The sequence below is a fragment of the Coregonus lavaretus genome, assembly GCF_964263955.1.
Source record: "Coregonus lavaretus genome assembly, chromosome: 19".
NCBI classification, from domain to species: domain Eukaryota; kingdom Metazoa; phylum Chordata; class Actinopteri; order Salmoniformes; family Salmonidae; genus Coregonus; species Coregonus lavaretus.
Window position 1 is genome coordinate 17,374,078 of NC_140006.1, and position 18,941 is coordinate 17,393,018.

The 18,941-nt window shown below is 40.0% G+C and overlaps 1 protein-coding gene across 1 annotated transcript in view; it reads right to left on the reverse strand.

Annotated features, from left to right (window-relative positions):
- Positions 1-5,315: 5,315 nt before the first annotated feature.
- LOC311146552 (transmembrane inner ear expressed protein-like) overlaps positions 5,316-18,941 on the reverse strand; it is a gene marked incomplete at both ends in the record, with an annotated part of 28,015 nt that continues 14,389 nt past the window's right edge. Inside the window, 3 exons of the mRNA XM_084183070.1 lie at positions 5,316-5,581; positions 13,154-13,303; positions 16,024-16,141. Coding sequence (XP_084039196.1) covers positions 5,316-5,581; positions 13,154-13,303; positions 16,024-16,141 — 534 coding nt within the window. The remainder of the gene's footprint in view (positions 5,582-13,153; positions 13,304-16,023; positions 16,142-18,941) is intronic.

Here is an 18,941-nt window from a genome sequence, read left to right on the forward strand (position 1 = left end):
CCTGAGTCAATACATGTTAGAATCACCTTTGGCAGCGATTACAGCTGTGAGTCTTTCTGGGTAAGTATCTTAAGAGCTTTGCACACCTGGATTGTACAATATTTGCCTATTATTCTTTTCAAAATTATTCAAGCTCTGTCAAATTGATTGTTGATCATTGCTAAACAACCATTTTCAAGTCTTGCAATAGATTTTCAAGCAGATTTAAGTCAAAACTGTAACTCGGCTACTCAGGAACATTCACTGTCTTCTTGGTAAGCAACTCCAGTGTAGATTTTGCCTTGTGTTTTAGGTTATTGTCCTGGTGAAAGGTGAATTAATCTCTCAGAGTCTGGTGGAAAGCAGACAGAACCAGGTTTTCCTCTAGGATTCTGCCTGTGCTTAGCTCTATTCCATTTCATTTTTATCCTGAAAAACTCCCCAGTCCTTAATGATTACAAGCATACCCATAACATGATGCAGCCACCACTATGCTTGAAAATATGGAGAGTGGTACTCAGTGATGTGTTGTGTTGGATTTGCCACAAACATAACACTTTGTATTTAGGACAAAAAGGTAATTGTTTAGCCACATGTTTTTCAGCATTACTTTAGTGCCTTGTTGCAAACAGGATACATGTTTTGGAATATTTTGTATTCTGTAAAGGCTTCCTTCTTTTCACTCTATCAATTAGGTTAGTAATGTGGAGTAACTACAATGTTGTTGATCCATCCTCAGTTTTCTCCTATCCCAGCAATTAAACTCTGTAACTGTTATAAAGTCACCATTGGCCGCATGGTGAAATCCCTGAGCGTTTTTCTTCCTCTCCGGCAACTGAGTTAGGAAGGACGCCTGTATCTTTGTAGTGACTGGGTGTATTGATACACCATCCAAAGTGTAATTAATAACTTCACCATGCTCAAAGGGATATATTAATGTCTGCTTTTTTTTAAACCAATCTACCAGTAGGTGCCCTTCTTTGCAGGAATTGGAAAACCTCCCTGGTCTTTGTGGTTGAATCTGTGTTTGAAATTCACTGCTTGACTGAGGGACCTTACAGATAATTTTATGTGTGGGGTTCATGAGGTAGTCATTCAAAAATCATGATAAACACTATTATTGCAGTCCATGCAACTTATTATTTGACTTGTTAAGCAAATTTTTACTCCTGAACTAATTTAGGCTTGCCATAACAAAGGGGTTGATACTTATTGACTGAAGACATTTTAGCTTTTCATTTTTAATTAATTTGTGAACATTTCTAAAAACATAATTCCACTTTGACATTATGGGGTATTGTGTGTAGGCCAGTGACAAAAAAAATCTCAATTTAATCCATTTTAAATCCAGGCTGTAACACAACAAAATGTGGAAAAGGTCAAGGGGTGTGAATACTTTCTGAAGGCACTGTAATTGTAGAAAACAACTTTATTAATGTTTCAAAGGGAGGCACCCGCTCCAAATCTCAGGGTGCAGGAAAAAGTAACATTTTTGAAACAAAATGTTATTTAAATGAGGAATTCCAAGGGATTCTCAAATTCCACAGGATAATTCCAAGAGAGAATTCGAAGGGAGACTTGTGAAGAGACGGTATGAAGGAACACCAGAACTGAATAGCACACAACTGTTATGTTTTATATGGTCCAGTGTTATGCTGCTCTTTTTGTATATACAGTATGTATGCATTTGCATAGAAGTCACAATGTTTACAATGATAATAAAATCCATTCTAGTTGTGAGCTAAAATAGCATCAAGGGTCATGGAAATGTATTCTAAATATAATTTGATGTTTGTACAGACTGTTCAAAAATCTAAGGGGCGTTTGATATTTGAAATATGTTATTTTGTATATAGTCTTAAATATATAGAAACTGGAAAATATACTGTAGGTGTGGGACAATAATGTATGTATCAGGACCGCTAAAGTAAGATTTCAGTAGAATGCCTAACAAAGGTATGGACAGAACATTAGGGCCCGTAAGTAAGCATTTCACTGTTAGTCTAAACCTGTTGTTTACAAAGCATGTGACAAATCAAATTTGATTTGAAATACCCCAGCTTTACAAGTTCACTTCCATCACACAGCAGTTAGTTTTCCAGCCAATGTTCTCAGAGGGAATTGAAGGTTTAAAATGATTTGTTTGTTTGTTCATTTGTCACACAACCAGTATTTGTGTCTTTACACTCTGTAAAAGTAGCCTTGTCCTGTACTCTGTGCTGTAGCCAACGCTTCTATCATTGTCATGCCTTACGTATGTTTGGCATGAAAATAAACGAACACATAGAACACATAAATGAGTTTACTGAAGCACAGACAGACTGGAGCACCATGCTATGTGTAAAGATGTCATAGTTCCAATACTTTATGTATGTTTCATCCCTGTCTGTCCCAATAGTTAATGTACAGTATGTTTCATCCCTGTCTGTCCCAATAGTTAATGTACAGTATGTTTCATCCCTGTCTGTCCCAATAGTTAATGTACAGTATGTTTCATCCCTGTCTGTCCCAATAGTTCAACGTTGTCTCAGGGGTCGTTTTAACATAGGAAATGTAAATTTGTGTTCCTTCATTTAGTATGATATGTATTAATTAGGAGAACCCTTTGGAGAACCTTTTTTGGTTCCAGGTAGAAACCTTTTGGGTTCCAAGTATAACCCTTTTCACAGAGGGTTCTACCACATGGAACCCAAAAGGGTTCTACATGGAACCAAAAAGAGGTCTACCTGGAACCAAACAGTGTTATCCTGTGGGGACAGCCGAATAACCCTTTTTTGTAGTTGCAAAGTTACTAATTAGCTAAAATGCAAAAGTTGTCTGTGATGTGATTGGAACACGCAACCTTTGGGTTGCTAAACATTTGCATGATACGCCCACATCGTTCCCCTTTCATTTTTAGAGTAACAAATGTACGTTTACTATGTTACTTCTAGTCTGAGCGGCCAGGCTGAATAGTTCATATACGGTTCAATGGACATTTCATTCCTAATCTTTGTGGTTTCCTATTTACTGTCATGATCTTATATGGTTAGGGCACATTACCTTTTATACCAAAAAGTAGAGCTAAATATAGAAGCAGAGTTCATTTTCTGCCTTACAAAGTTCTGTTGTGTGATATCGGAAGTTTACATATACCTTAGCCAAATACATATACACTCAGTTTTTCACAATTCCTGACATTTAATCCTAGTAAAAATTCCCCGTCTTAGGTCAATTAGGATCACCACTTTATTTTAAGAATGTGAAATGTCAGAATAATAGTAGAGAGAATGATTTATTTCAGCTTTTATTTCTTTCATCACATTCCCAGTGGGTCAGAAGTGTACATACACTCAATTAGTATTTGGTAGCATTGCCTTTAAATTGTTTAACTTGGGTCAAACGTTTCGGGTAGCCTTCCACAAGCTTCCCACAATAAGTTGGGTGAATTTTGGCCCATTCCTCCTGACAGAGCTGGTGTAACTGAGTCAGGTTTGTAGGCCTCCTTGCTCGCACACGCATTTTCAGTTCTGCCCACAAATTTTATATAGGATGGAGGTCAGGGCTTTGTGATGGCCACTCCAATACCTTGACTTTGTTGTCCTTAAGCCATTTTGCTGCAACTTTGGAAGTATGCTTGGGGTCATTGTCCATTTGGAAGACCCATTTGCAACCAAGCTTTAACTTCCTGACTGATGTCTTGAGATGTTGCTTCAATATATCCACATAAATTTCCTTCCTCATGATGCCATCTATTTTGTGAAGTGCAGCAGTCCCTCCTGCAGCAAAGCACCCCCACAGCATGATGCTGCCACCCCCGTGCTTCACGGTTGGAATGGTGTTCTTCCGCTTGCAAGCCCCCCCCCTTTTCCTCCAAACATAACGATGGTCATTATGGCCAAACAGTAATATTTTTGTTTCATCAGACCAGAGGACATTTCTCCAAAAAGTACGATCTTTGTCCCCATGTGCAGTTGCAAACTGTAGTCTGGCTTTAAAATGGTGGTTTTAGAGCAGTGGCTTCTTCCTTGCTGAGCGGCCTTTCAGATTATGTCGATATAGGACTCGTTTTACTGTGGATATAGATACTTTTGTACCTGTTTCCTCCAGTATCTTCACAATGTCCTTTGCTGTTGTTCTGGGATTGATTTGCACTTTTCGCACCAAAGTACGTTCATCTCTAGGAGACAGAATTTTCCAAGCTGTTTAAAGGCACAGTCAACTTAGTGTATGTAAACTTCTGACCCACTGGAATTGTGATACAGTGAATTATCAGTCGGTAAACAATTGTTGGAAATATTACTTGTGTCATGCACAAAGTAGATGTCCTAACCGACTTGCCAAAACTATAGTTTGTTAACAAGACATTTGTGGAGTGGTTGAAAAACTAGTTTTAATGACTCCAACCTAAGTGTATGTAAACTTCGGACTTCAACTGTACATGCAAGCGTGATATAAGGATACTATTAGAGAACGTGTTACCAAAAGATGCCATCTAAGCCAACAAGGAAATGAAAAAGATACATATTTTCTTATACAGTGGTTATCTTTATTCCCACCTACAGCCAACGAACATGCCACTAGTAAATAAGCTTGGTAGTAATGTGTATTGTAGAGACTTTAGTCTGGGCTTTAACTGTGGAGGGGGCGACGCTAGAGCCAGTGTTGATAGGAAAACATAATTTCAAACAAACATTTGTAGATTTTTGCACACTTTAATACCCTATTCCATTTCCTATTGATTGTGTCATGTAAAGTGATTGTGTTTTTGAATTCAATATGTAAAAAGGCCATTACTTTACAGAGCTAATATTGTACACATTTTTTTTATTACCTCTCATGGAAGTATATAAAATCCCCTATGATATTTTCATAGTTTTTTATTTATCACATATTGCAAATGTATCTGTCCTCAGAGAGATAGGAGTTGGTATTTTGTATTAATAGTCTACTGTATATGCCATGTGTGGAGAGGGTGTGACTGTTTTGTGTTTGAAATAGGACACCATACCTGGTTGATTTCACTCCATGTCGGTTGTGTGAAGTCAATGTTGTAAATGTAAACTTGGGTTTAAGATGTTCATCATTGTATTGTGAATAAGACATTAAAATGTAGAATTCTACTGTAGATTAAGTGTTCATTGAATTTGCAACATGAATCCAATCACATACTAATTATGTTCTTGTTGATCAAGAACAATGTATGTAAATACAGTTGAAAGATTTTTTTATAGTTAATATGTACTTTTTCTCATTATATACAATCATTTTTACAAAAAAAATAATACAAAATCGACAACGTAAAAAAATTACTTATGAAAAGTTATTTAGCACAATTAATGTTTCAGACCCAGTGTTTACTTTTTCGCAGGAGGTTTCTTGGCTCCCCCCTTTGCACCTCCTTTTGCACCTCCTTCTTTATTACCTCCTCCTTTCTTCCCTCCCCCTTTTTCACCCTTTTCCCCTTTTTCTCCTTTTTTCTTAGCAGATCCCTCCTTTTCATCAACCTTTCCCTCCTTGGCACCCTTGCCCTCTTTCTTCTCCTTGGTCTTCTTTTCCCCCTTTTCACCGTCCACTTTTCCTGAGATTGTTGTCACCTCTTCTTTTTTCTCCACAACTACAGCTGGTGGAAGGACAAAAAGCACAAGAGGAAACAATCACTTAGAGGCTGCAACAACAACATTTGTTATCATCAAGACCCCTGCCTGCAATAATATGTGGTAAGGAAAATATATAATCCCGGCAAAGCGAACCCTACCTTAAGTGGGTCATAGTATTCTAATGAATGTGCATCTGTCTCTCTACATTCTAGTAAACGTAGCCTATTTTTCTACTAATGAGGTTTCATAAGTGTACTGGACTGGTTGGGAAACAAATTATGGGGATTTGAAATCAACAAATATTTGATGAATTAAAGTTTCAATCTACCAGAAGGCTGTGAAGTACTATAGGCACACTGCCCTCCAGAGGATTTCATAATCCTGGTAATTGATAATGACAAACATCACAATCTAGATGTCCTCTGTACTGCACAACATCAAAATATGTTCTATGCAATGAGTTTCGTTTGCTCCACCTCTGAGAACGAATTGAAATGTAAGGTGAACACAAGTCAAGGAATGAGACTTTACTGCAAAGCAAATAGATCTAAAATATATGGAAATAATTGAAAAGGTAGATGGGTATATCCAGGGGCGGTGTGTTCATTAGGGCGATATGGACGACGCACTGCCAAACGGGAAAAGGAAGGGATATTTGTTCTAATCAATTATATCACGGCAACAGTAGTTATCAGTGTTCTAATCTAGACGTCTGATCTGCCACTAAATGTCCAATCAGGCTAAAGTCGTGCTTCAAATGGCCCCGCCCCTTTTGGGGCGATTTCAGTCAGGTTGAAAATCGCCCCAGAAGTCTCTCATAGACTCTCATGTAAAATCTTTTTTTTTCAAATATCAGAGCTTTCAATACAATCTCTATGGGTTCCGGGAGGGCTTGCACTTACGTAACATAACCATGAACGTAACTAAGAAAAGAGCGGGTAGCAGCGTCAATCAATTCACGTACTACTGTCAAGATGGCTAGCGTTCAGTGCAACTCGATTGTCTCTTTGAAAGAAGTTCCTTTTTGTCGGCGAACAAATCAAGATAAATTGGCAACGAAACAATTAGGACCTCCCAGACCAAATTTAATAATTCAACAGGTTTCTACTAAAGGGGGAAAGTCCTACACCCGAGGATTTTCCAAAAATTGGTACGAACGAAAAACCTGGATAGCAGGCTGCGATGTAGCTAATGCAGTCTTCTGCTACCCCTGCTTACTCTTTCACCCTGAAGGCGGCACGGCAGACAGCACCGCTTGGACAGCGACTGGTGTAACGGACATGCACCATCTTTCAGAAAAGATTAAGAAACATGAGCTGTCAAAGACCCACATGGATAGCTGTTTGAGATTGTCTGCTTTGGGGAGAGTGAACATTGCCACTCAACTGGATGAGGGATACAGGCTAGCTGTCCGCCGCCACAACGATGAGGTTAGCAAGAACCGCCACATCCTCAGCCGGCTAATCCAGTGTGTGAAGTTTTGCGGAGTGTTTGAGTTAGCTTTGCGAGGCAAAGATGAAACTGAGGGCTCCACCAACCCTGGTATTTTTCTTGGACTTGTCAACTTTGTGGCACAATTAGATGAGGTGTTTTATGGAAATGCATATTGTTTATGCAGTGTTGAGGAATGTGAAAGTACACCCTTGATTATTTTTACTGTGATAACTTATTTTGCTTTTGTAAGCCAACACTTTTGAGATCAGTCAATAAATGCTTCTGGTATTGACTTATATGCTGCCCCTGTCTTCATGTTGTTGCTGGACATATCTTTTTTAAAATGTGTGTAGGTCACCTAAATCATCAGAAAAATTGCCCCCCCTGAGAATTTTTTCAGGAGCCGCCACTGGGTATATCCCTTCCTTTATCCAGCATATCCTTACACGTGTATTTAATTTTTTCTAAGGTCAAACACCATTTGGAGATAGAGGATATACCCATTTAAATAAAGATTTAAATAAAGACACAGCTATTTACATGCCATCAAATCCAACCAAGCATGTGAAACAGCATTAAGACAGACTGTGTGCATGTCTTACAACATCCCCTCCAGGCATGAGAGGACTTCTATAATGAGAAATTCAACAGCTCCCACTTGTCACAATCTAGAGCTGTGAGGATCGTGAGGATTTCCTCCGCATGCCTCCGTTCCTCCCCTCCATGACACCCATGGTGAACCCCCAGTGTGCTAGTTCCTGCTCTAGGGAAAAACACTGCTGAGAGGGAGAAGATACTGTTGCTTTTTACCACACCTTCTTAGTGCAGTAGCAGGGGAGCAGACATCTGTAGACACTAAATTGACCAAGCAGGCAAGGGGAAACCACTTCTAGGGAAGCAGAGGTGATTCTCTTTATACAGCACCACTAGAGCAGTGGTTCCCAACTCCAGTCCACCAGCACCCTCAACAGCATACATTTTTGTTGTAGCACCAGACAAACTCACCTGATTCAACTAATTGAGGGCTTGATGATTAGTTGGCAAGTTGTCTGGGGCTACAACAAAAATGTGTGCTGTTGAGGGTACTCAAGGACTGGAGTTGGGAAACAATGCATTAGAGAGTGTAGACATAACCCTTTTGGGTAACGCTTCACATTAAGTGGCTCTATTAATTATGTATTTATACTGTACCTTACATAGGTACAGGGTAGAGTAAGTACATTGTTAAATTCTGACTAGTAATTATTATCTGTAATACCCATCTGTGGTATATGTAATCACACACATCATTTTAGATTCATGAACACACTCAAATGAATTACCGCCTCCTCTCACCCCAGAATTATTGCTTTAGATTTCAGATTAATGAACTACAAAACCCATCAAATTGCGCAAACAGTCATAAATACAATCCACTGTACTAGCCTATGTAATTACCATGTAAATAGAGTCAAGCCACTTGATGTCAATTGTGACCACTTTATCTTCCTCCATCCCACTGTGACGTCCCAAGGCTACGTCTCCTCTTGCTGATGGTGTTATTTTCTCAGTCCGATAACACAAACAACACACTCTCTCTCTGGTGGTGATATTCTGTCCGTCCGGCGGAGGCTGAGGTGCAACATGCACACTCACACTCCTGACCCCTTTTTGCATGAGGATATCGGTTGGCAACTAGAATAACCCTCAGATTTAGTATTTTATTAGGCTCCCCGTTAGCTACTGCTAAAGCAGCAGCTACTCTTCTTGGGGTCCACACAAAACAAAAAACATGTCATAATACATAACATTAATAGACAAGTACATCACAAGGACGGAACTACAGACATCACAAGGACGGAACAACAGAAAGTATACACGCTTTCATACATTTATGGCTTCATAATCATGTTGTTCATAGACGCTACTGAATCCAAGTGCAACACACGAAATCTATAATTGAAACGCAATAACAAGGAGGTGCATTGCAAATAGGCTGACACATTTAGCTAAATTCCCCTGACCTGAATAAAGCTACCTTGTTTCTATAGTTACCGCCCATAATGGGTTTCCTGGGGTAACATGTAATATCTCTCAGATGACCCTATGTTTCTGCGTGGGAATAAGATGTGTAAGAAATGTGTGCGTGTGGATCTGTGACCATGCATGTGTGTGCCTGTGTGTGTGTGTGCTTGTGCATATGTATGTGTGTGTGTCAGTCCGTCCTGCATCTCTCTTACTGTATAAAGAAAGGTGTGAGGACGTGAGAAGTTTGCATCAGTCAGTTCTAAGTGGACCCTGTCTGACGGCACGCATCAGGAGGCTCTTGAGCCAGCAGAGAACTGACACAACTCAGAGCGTAACGGATCAATGTGTGCTAGAACAATGTCTACTTTTCATTTTAATCGTTTTTTCCTAGTTATCTATATGACAAAGAATTGGGAGTGGAAGGTTGTACTTAGTCCCTAATCCTCTCCTCAGCGTTGCCTCCTGTCCGGTGTTTGCTCTACCGTCTCCTGCAAATGTCAAATATTCTCACAGACATGATTATCTTTTTCATTATCACTGCCTGAAACAATATTGTTTTTAGGTCATGTCGGTAGAGTGGTGAGTAACAATTCTGAGAGGGAAGTTATCTCAGTATTCTCAGAGACACTTTGCTGTAGATGAATTGAGGATGAAAACATTGTTTTTCTTATCCAGTTAAACATTGTGGTCAATGCCCAGAATGGTATCTTATAGATCAGGAGATGCGATAACCACAAGTATATAGTAATAACTAAGTCATATTATAGTAATAACTTTTTCTCTTTCTAACTGAATATGTTCTCAATAATATGTTGGATTATATGGCCAGGAAAGTCGCATACACTCTCCACAAATACTTGCACACAGCAGCACATAGCTATGCTAATCAGGTCAGGCGTCACAGAGTTGCATATTTTAAATTGCATACTTGACATAATTAGTGGAAGGCGGCCCTGGAACACTCATTATTTGCTGGCAAATTCACTATCTCTTGTGGATGAATCCAGGGGTAAACAGATAGAGCTGTGTGGGGTTCATGAGTCTCCATGATTATAAAACATATCTGTTTATCCTTTTCCTTCATAAATGCCAGACAGCCTCTTTCTCGCCTCTCCCTCTCTGCCTCTCTCCCCCTCTCCCCCTCTCCCCCTCTCTCTCTCTCTCTCTCTCTCTCTCTCTCTCTCTCTCTCTCTCTCTCTCTCTCTCTCTCTCTCTCTCTCTCTCTCTCTCTCTCTCTCAGCACATGGTTGATACTTATACGTTCACGGCAGAGGTTTTGCTGCATAAATAAATGCATATTAGTATCTCCTGATGCTGCATTATAATATACTGCTGGATGTGACATTATGTTTTCAAATAGATTATTATTTCTCTAATGGATGAAGCTTGTCTCTGACTGACATGCTCACTATGGTAGTAATCCCAATACACAGTCAGTCCCAAAATACATTTTATCCATGATAATTGTAAAATAATAATACTGATATTGTGGTGTCTCTCATTCTAGACCTATGTATGTCCATGTAAGCCTGTGTGATACTTCAAGAGGACAGATGGCATGTACAGAAACACACACACCTGGATCAGACAGAAAGAAATAGATAAATGACAAGTACAGTTTGTCAGTGACCACCAACCTTAGACATGGATGAACTATACATGGTGTGCAGGACGTTTTTGTCCCCATACTAAAACATGCGATTCAACTAATAATTAAGACATTGTTGGTGCTAGGTTGAGAAAAAAGCTGTGTAGCTTTGTAGCTCTCCAGGACCATGGTTGGTTGTCACGGATGTTACTGTATAAGCTTACATAAAATCGAATATATATTTATTCAAAACCAAGATTAAAGATTGAGTCAGAGAAGGAAAAAGAGAAAAACTAAAACAACGAATGACAGCCGTAGACATGCAACATCAACGACAGAAGCCTTAAAGAGTAATCTCTACTTTTTCATCATCCAAAATTTGGCTACCAAATACTGGACTTGCAGTTCTGTCTCCAATGTACAATCAATGTGTGATCGACAAGGATGAGTATATCAACAATAGTGAAAACCCATTTTAAGTACTTAACACATACAATTATAACTCTTCAGCAGGCAACATTCTCCACAATGTCCAAGTCATTCTTTCTGGGAAGTAGCGATGAACGCTGATCTATTAAATGAACTATTCTATTCAGCTATTCAATCATTTTCTGTGAATTACTGAATGCTGAGCTGCATGCTCCAATGTTCCCTCTAGTGGATTGCCCTCTTTGTCAGAATATAAATAGGAATGTGGAGAGAGGGAAGGTGAGAAGAGATAAGAAGGAAAGAGGAGGAAAGTCATCCCATCTCGGGCTGAGTGAGGGGGACAGTGAGCTCCTCCTCTTCTCTCACCACTGGGAGCTGGCTGCTGCTGGCGCTGCGAGCCTGGACCTGCTCAGAGACCGTCGGGAGGGACGCAGTGTCCGGGAGGGCTGGAGGGACAGAATGAAGAGGAAGAGAGGGAGGAGGAGGAGGAAGACAGGGAGGATAGAGAGTAGAAAGAGAAAGAGGACAGGGAGGAGAGAGAGGGGGAGGAAAATAGGGAGGATGAAGAGAGGGGGGAAAGTGAGGAGGAAGAAGAGGAAGGAAAGGGAAGAACACAAGGAAGAGAGGATGAAAGACAGGGTTTTGAGAGGAAGGTACAGGTAAAGGGGAAGGGAACGCTTGAGGGAGGAAGAAACCAAAGAGAAGGCATGAAAGTTAGAGCCGTTGCAAAGGAAGAGACAGACATTGACATAGAGGCCCTATAATTAAACTGTACTGTAAAGCCAATGGCAGTTTAGATATCCTATATTCCTGTGGTCCTCTGTAGCTCAGCTGGTAGAGCACAGCGCTTGTAACGCCAAGGTAGTGGGTTCGATCCCCGGGACCACCCATACACAAAAAAATGTATGCACGCATGACTGTAAGTGGCTTTGGATAAAAGCGTCTGCTAAATGGCATATTATTACTAAGTCGCTTCGATAAAAGTGTCTGTTAAATGGCATATATTATTTGTGCACAAAACATTAGGAACACCTTCTTAGTATTGAGTTGCGCCCTCAGAACAGCCTCAATTCGGCCGGGCATGGACTCTACAAGGTGTCGAAAGCGTTCCACAGGGATGCTGGCCCATTTTGACTCCAATGCTTCCCACTGTTGTGTCAAGTTGGCTGGATGTCCTTTGGGTGGTGGACCATCCTTGATACACACGGGAAACTGTTGAGCGTGATCATAGCTTTCACCTGGATTCATCTGGTCAGTCTATTTCATGGAAAGAGCAGGTGTTCCTAATGTTTTGTACCCTCAGTGTATATTACTGTATTCATTCAGCCAGAGTGTGTTTGTATCTCCCTGTGAGGCGAAGACTATTTATCTGAGTATGTTGACTCAATGTACATCTTCAATCAGATAAGACAGGGAAAATATGTCACATTAAACTAAGTCAAAAGACAGTTTGCATCCATAGTGTCAGACAGAGATCTGTGATTTCTCTGCTTGTTGTCCGACGGAAATAAGAGAAAAACATATCTTAGCTCTGCATGGTTAGAAAGTGATGATCATTAGCATAATGCAATGAAATTTGAGAGAAACATCAAACTAATTAATACAAAAGCTGTCAGGAGCCCAGTCGTTTTAAAACCATGTCAAGGCGCTATTGATCTCCTACTTTATCAAAAGGCCTAGCAGTTCCCTGTCTACTCTCCTTTGAAAAGCTCTCTGAAAATTAAAAACAGGGTAGTTCTTAGAGTAGAGTAAGTAAATAAAAGGTGCACACACCTCTAGTTGAGGTGCTTACAAATGGAAGGTAAAAGTTACAAATTAAAAATAAAGTCTCACTTTAATCTAGCCTTGCTGTGGATTTATGTCACCAAGGAGAGATGAGTGTGAGACTTTATTCTATTTGTAAAGTGCTAAAGTTCATAGGAAGTCAAGAGTAGGCACTTCTGTCATAGGGAGTAGGGATGTCCTAAAATGAACACCACACCTACCTCCTTGGGACTTTTGTCATAGGGAGTAGGGATGTCCTAAAATGTACACCGCACCTACCTCCTTGGGACTTTTGTCATAGGGAGTAGGGATGTCCTAAATGTGCATCATACTGTTGTTGAGGTAGAGAGGATCTGAGAAGTGCATCACTTACCTCCTGGGATCTCTGTGAGCTCGTTGAGAGGAGGCACAGTCTCCAGTGTGTTGGCGTAGTCCTTAGCTGCTACTCTCTGAGCATGTCGCGCCTCAATCTCCTTCTTCGTCCTGGGGATACGGCATTTGAAGATGCAGCATAGGGTGATGACTTGCAAATGGAGAAGGTGGGCGAGAAAGAGAGAGATAAAAGATAAAAATATATTTCCCATGTGGAATATTATTTACTTGTACAGTGAGGGAAAAAAGTATTTGATCCCCTGCTGATTTTGTACGTTTGCCCACTGACAAAGACATGATCCGTCTATCATTTTAATGGTAGGTTTATTTGAACAGTGAGAGGCAGAATAACAACAAAAAAATCCAGAAAAACGCATGTCAAAAATGTTATCAATTGATTTGCACTTTAATGAGGGAAATAAGTATTTGACCCCTCTGCAAAACATGACTTAGTACTTGGTGGCAAAACCCTTGTTGGCAATCACAGAGGTCAGACGTTTCTTGTAGTTGGCCACCAGGTTTGCACACATCTCAGGAGGGATTTTGTCCCATTCCTCTTTGCAGATCTTCTCCAAGTCATTAAGGTTTCGAGGCTGACGTTTGGCAACTCGAACCTTCAGCTCCCTCCACAGATTTTCTATGGGATTAAGGTCTGGAGACTGGCTAGGCCACTCCAGGACCTTAATGTGCTTCTTCTTGAGCCACTCCTTTGTTGCCTTGGCCGTGTGTTTTGGGTCATTGTCATGCTGGAATACCCATCCACGACCCATTTTCAATGCCCTGGCTGAAGGAAGGAGGTTCTCACCCAAGATTTGACGGTACATGGCCCCGTCCATCGTCCCTTTGATGCGGCGAAGTTGTCCTGTCCCCTTAGCAGAAAAATACCCCCAAAGCATAATGTTTCGACCTCCATGTTTGACGATGGGGATGGTGTTCTTGGGGTCATAGGAGCCCCAGGCCGAGGGAGATTGACAGTTATTTTGTGTTTCTTCCATTTGCGAATAATCGCACCAACTGTTGTCACCTTCTCACCAAGCTGCTTGGCGATGGTCTTGTAGCCCATTCCAGCCTTGTGTAGGTCTACAATCTTGTCCTTGACATCCTTGGAGAGCTCTTTGGTCTTGGCCATGGTGGAGAGTTTGGAATCTGATTGATTGATTGCTTCTGTGGACAGGTGTCTTTTATACAGGTAACAAACTGAGATTAGGAGCACTCCCTTAAGAGTGTGCTCCTAATCTCAGCTCGTTACCTGTATAAAAGACACCTGGGAGCCAGAAATCTTTCTGATTGAGAGGGGGTCAAATACTTTATTTCCCTCATTAAAATGCAAATCAATTTATAACATTTTTGACATGCGTTTTTCTGTTTTCTTTTGTTGTTATTCTGTCTCTCACTGTTCAAATTAACCTACCATTAAAATTATAGACTGATCATTTCTTTATCAGTGGGCAAACATACAAAATCAGCAGGGGATCAAATACTTTTTTCCCTCACTGCATCTGAAGTACATCTGAATATGTATTGAACTAGACACTACTCAACGGTGTCACATTACAGTTTTACAGCTATTACCATTTACAATGAGCTACAAAAGTATTGGGACAGTTTTTATGTTGTTGCTTTTACTCTGTACTCCAGCACTTTGGATTTTAAATGATACAATGACTATGAGGTTAAAGTGCAGACTGTCAGCTTTAATTTTGGGGTATGTTCATCCATATCGGGTGAACCGTTTAGAAATTACAGCACTTCATGTATTTAGTCCCTTGACCAAAAGTATTGGGACAAATTCACTTATGTGTATTAAAGTAGTCAAAAGTATTTGGTCCCAAATTCTTAGCACGCAATGACTACATCAAGCTTGTGACTCTACACATTTGGTGGATGCATTTGCTGTTTGTTTTGGTTGTGTTTCAGATTATTTTGTGCCCAATAGTGTCATTTACAAATGTATGGTAAATAATGTATTGTGTCATTTTGGAGTCACTTTTATTGTAAATAAGAATAGAATATGTTTCTAAACACTTCTACATTAATGTGGATGCTACCATTATTATGGATAATCCTGAATGAATCGTGAATAATGATGAGTGAGAAAGTTACAGACGCACAAATATCATGACCCCCACAAAGAATGCTAACCTCCCCTGTAACTGTAATGGTGAGAGGTTAGCATGTCTTCAGGGTATGATATTTGTGTGTATAACTTTCTCACTCGTCATTATTCATGATTCATTTAGGACTATCATTTCAAATCCAAAGTGCTGGCGTACAGAGCCAAAAAAAAAAATAGAATTGTCACTCTCCCAATACTTTTGGAGCTCACTGTATATTACTGTAAAGTGACACTTCAACATCAGCTATTATCAGACTACTTTCCTTTTTGTTGATTCGGTCTATTTCATAACATGGTTTAGTTATTACTGTTTAGAAGCCTAATGAATTATGACTCAAATAGAATGCAATTTTTGTCTTGTGCAGTGTTGTCCTCCTCCTCCCCTTATTGAACCATGCATCATGTGGTCGATAAAGCAAACATAAACAGATGATACCATGACCATTTGGAGCCCTCCCTCACAATAACCATGACAATTCAGCAAATGATATGCATTTCCATATATCATGTGATCTATCTGTTCAGTATGCAAATTAGTTGGACTATGCAGACAAATAGCTGAGCTGAAGCATTGTGCCTTGACTGAATGACTTATACATTCATTTTACTAATGTGATTTATATAAATAGAATTGGAAGATGGAGGATTGATGTGAAATTGATAGGTATTTGTGCATTTATGTAAATATTTATTTAATAAATAGTCTTTAATATCTGGCAGATATACTATTATGACAGGTTTGGAGAAATACTTACTGACTGCTAGAATAAACATAGAGAAGATGCCAATGACCTGCCATAACCGCAGTCCCCAGAATACAACTGTTTCTGAAGTGACTGGGTCTGGCTTCTTTGGGGGATCTGTCGGTAAAAGCTGTTAGAGGAAAAAGAGACAATATTTGCATGAGTACATTATTGTGTCATCTAGACAGGTACTCTGCAAATCACTCTGCTGTTTGATTGTCTTCATGACAGTTAGTTAAATGCTATTTGGACAAATACCGCAATTGAAGCAAATATCAATCTGATTGAGAGAATAATATTATTCACTTCCGCTCAGTTTCTGAAGAGACACGGTGGCAAGACAGTTGGAGGAAATACAGAAGTTTAAAAGAAAAGTTGATGTCAGTGTATGGATAGGGAAAACCCTGAAACAGGGAAGAAGGGCTTGGCTTGGAATAAAACCCTGAAGTAGAGGATCTCGTAGATCATGCAGAATGTGAAACATGCCAGTCTGGTGTTACCCCTCATGACTCCTTAGTCCTCTGAATATGTCAGTCAACCTGAGGCCACTTGTGAGTGAGTGCTACCGCCACAAGCCAAAAACATTCACTTAAATCTGCCAAAAAAAACATCTCAACAATGGATAACAATGGATTGAATCCCAATCAACTTTCACAGAAATAGAAAGATGACTATCTGAAAAAGAAAATGGGAAAACAAAACAACAGCATTGAACCGAGCAAGAACAACAAATCACAAAATAGACCAATCTCTTTGAACACTTTTCTTTTACACTTGGCCTATCTCCTGTCTTGTTCCAACTCGTTCACCTTTTTCATAACTTTGGCTGAAAACTTAAGCTGGTAATAAAATGCTGGAAAGCTACTGAATGCTGAGAAATACTGTAAGAACACAATGAAAACAAAATAATTGCCTCACTGAGTGAATGGCACTGATTGAGGAGAATTAATCACACATCTTGGCACAAAGAGTGAAGATTAAAAAAAACATACAGAATTCTCCCCCTAATCAGAGGGATCGAAACACTGTTCTGTTCACGTGATAGAGAGGAAAAGGACACGTTTAATCTGAACATACACTGTACTCCTTCTCAGTCGTACTAGTAGGAACACCTTGACAACAGCCTTCAAAATCTTTAGATGTTGTTTTAGAGATATTGATCTGAAATGATTGGAAGCATGTTTTTTGCTGACTTTATACAACATCATAAACACAATTAAAAGAGTCTCTAAAGTGTTGAAGGTTGTAGTGTTGTTAGTCTGAGTATTCACATTTCAACACTTTTTTCATGTCAGATAAGTCTAGAGAAAATGGTGAAATGCAGTGCTGTAGCAGACAGACAGAAAACCAGTGATTAAAGATACGCGCACGGTACCAACACCATCGACGGTGGTTGGCCTGATCACCGACGATAATGAGACAGCCTACAGGGAGGAGGTCAGTGACCTGGCAGTGTGGTGCCAGGACAACAATCTCTCCCTCAAAGTCAGCAAAGGAGCTGATCGTAGACTACAGGAAACGGAGGGCCAAGCATGCCCCCATCCACATCGATGGGGCTGTAGTGGAGCAGGTTGGGAGCTTCAAGTTCCTCAGTGTCCACATCACTAAGGAATTATCATGGTCCACAACAACCAACACAGTCTTGAAGAAGGCACGACAACTCTTCTTTCCCCTCAGGAGGCTGAAAAGATTTGACATGAGCCCTCAGATCCTCAAAAGATTATACAGCTGTACCATTGAGAGTATCTTGACTGGCTGCATCACCGCTTGGTATGGCAACTGCTTGGCCTCCGACCGCAAGGCACTACAGATGGTAGTGCGTACAGCCCAGTACATCACTGGGGCCGAGCTCCCTACCATCCAGGACCTCTATACCAGGCGGTGTCAGAGGAAGGCCCTAAAAATTGTCAAAGACTCCAGCCACCCGTCATAGACTGTTCTCTCTGCTACCGCACGGCAAGCGGTACCGATGCACCAAGTCTGGAACCAACAGGACCCTGAACAGCTTCTACCCCCAAGCCATAAGACTGCTAAATAGTTAGTTAAATAGTTAACCAATAGCTACTTGGACTATCTGCATTGACCCTTTTTGCACTAACGCTGCTGCTACTGTTTATTATCTATCCTGTTGCCTAGTCACTTTATCCCTACCTATATGTACATATCTACCTCAATTACCTTGTACTCATGCACATCGACTCAGTACTGCTACCCTGTTTACATAGCCAAGTTATAGTTACTCATTGTGCATTTTTTCCTGGTGTTATTATTTTTCTATTATTTTTCTTTTTTTCTCTCTGTATTGTTGGGAAGGGCCCTGTAAGTAAGCATTTCACTGTTGGTCATGCTGAACTCACTGCCTGCTGCCATTGATGTTAGCATTGAAGTGTTAGTTCCCTAGTAAAATAATATTGCAGAAGGAAGATTTGCTTATTCAAAAAAAAAGTGAACGGGGAATTTGTTTTGAAAAGCTACAGTAGGCTATAGTTTAGGTGTGAGATCAAGTGAGAGAAAGAGAGTTGCAGTTTTCTTGTGAATTTATGTAAATCACAAGGCTCATTTGAATTTCCTAGGGATGATTTAAATAATACTGACTGGGGTTTTGAACTGTAGGTCAAATTATTCATACACAGTACAAGACGCATTATGAAGAAACAAGAAATATTAAACAACAAGACATTAATAGAGAAAGATACGATCTCAACGCTCTTAGATCTGCCTCAAAGTTTGTAGTCCACATCCTTGACATCACAATTAGGCTACAATCCGAGGTTATACTGTATTATTAATAGTCATCATTATGATGAATTCAAAGCCCTGGTGACAAGCCTTGAAGCTCCCATGCAGTCTTTTCATTATATTTTTAATAAATCACTGTGTGTATTTATTTAATGAAAGAACCTCACAATGTTTTTTTATCATTTATTTCC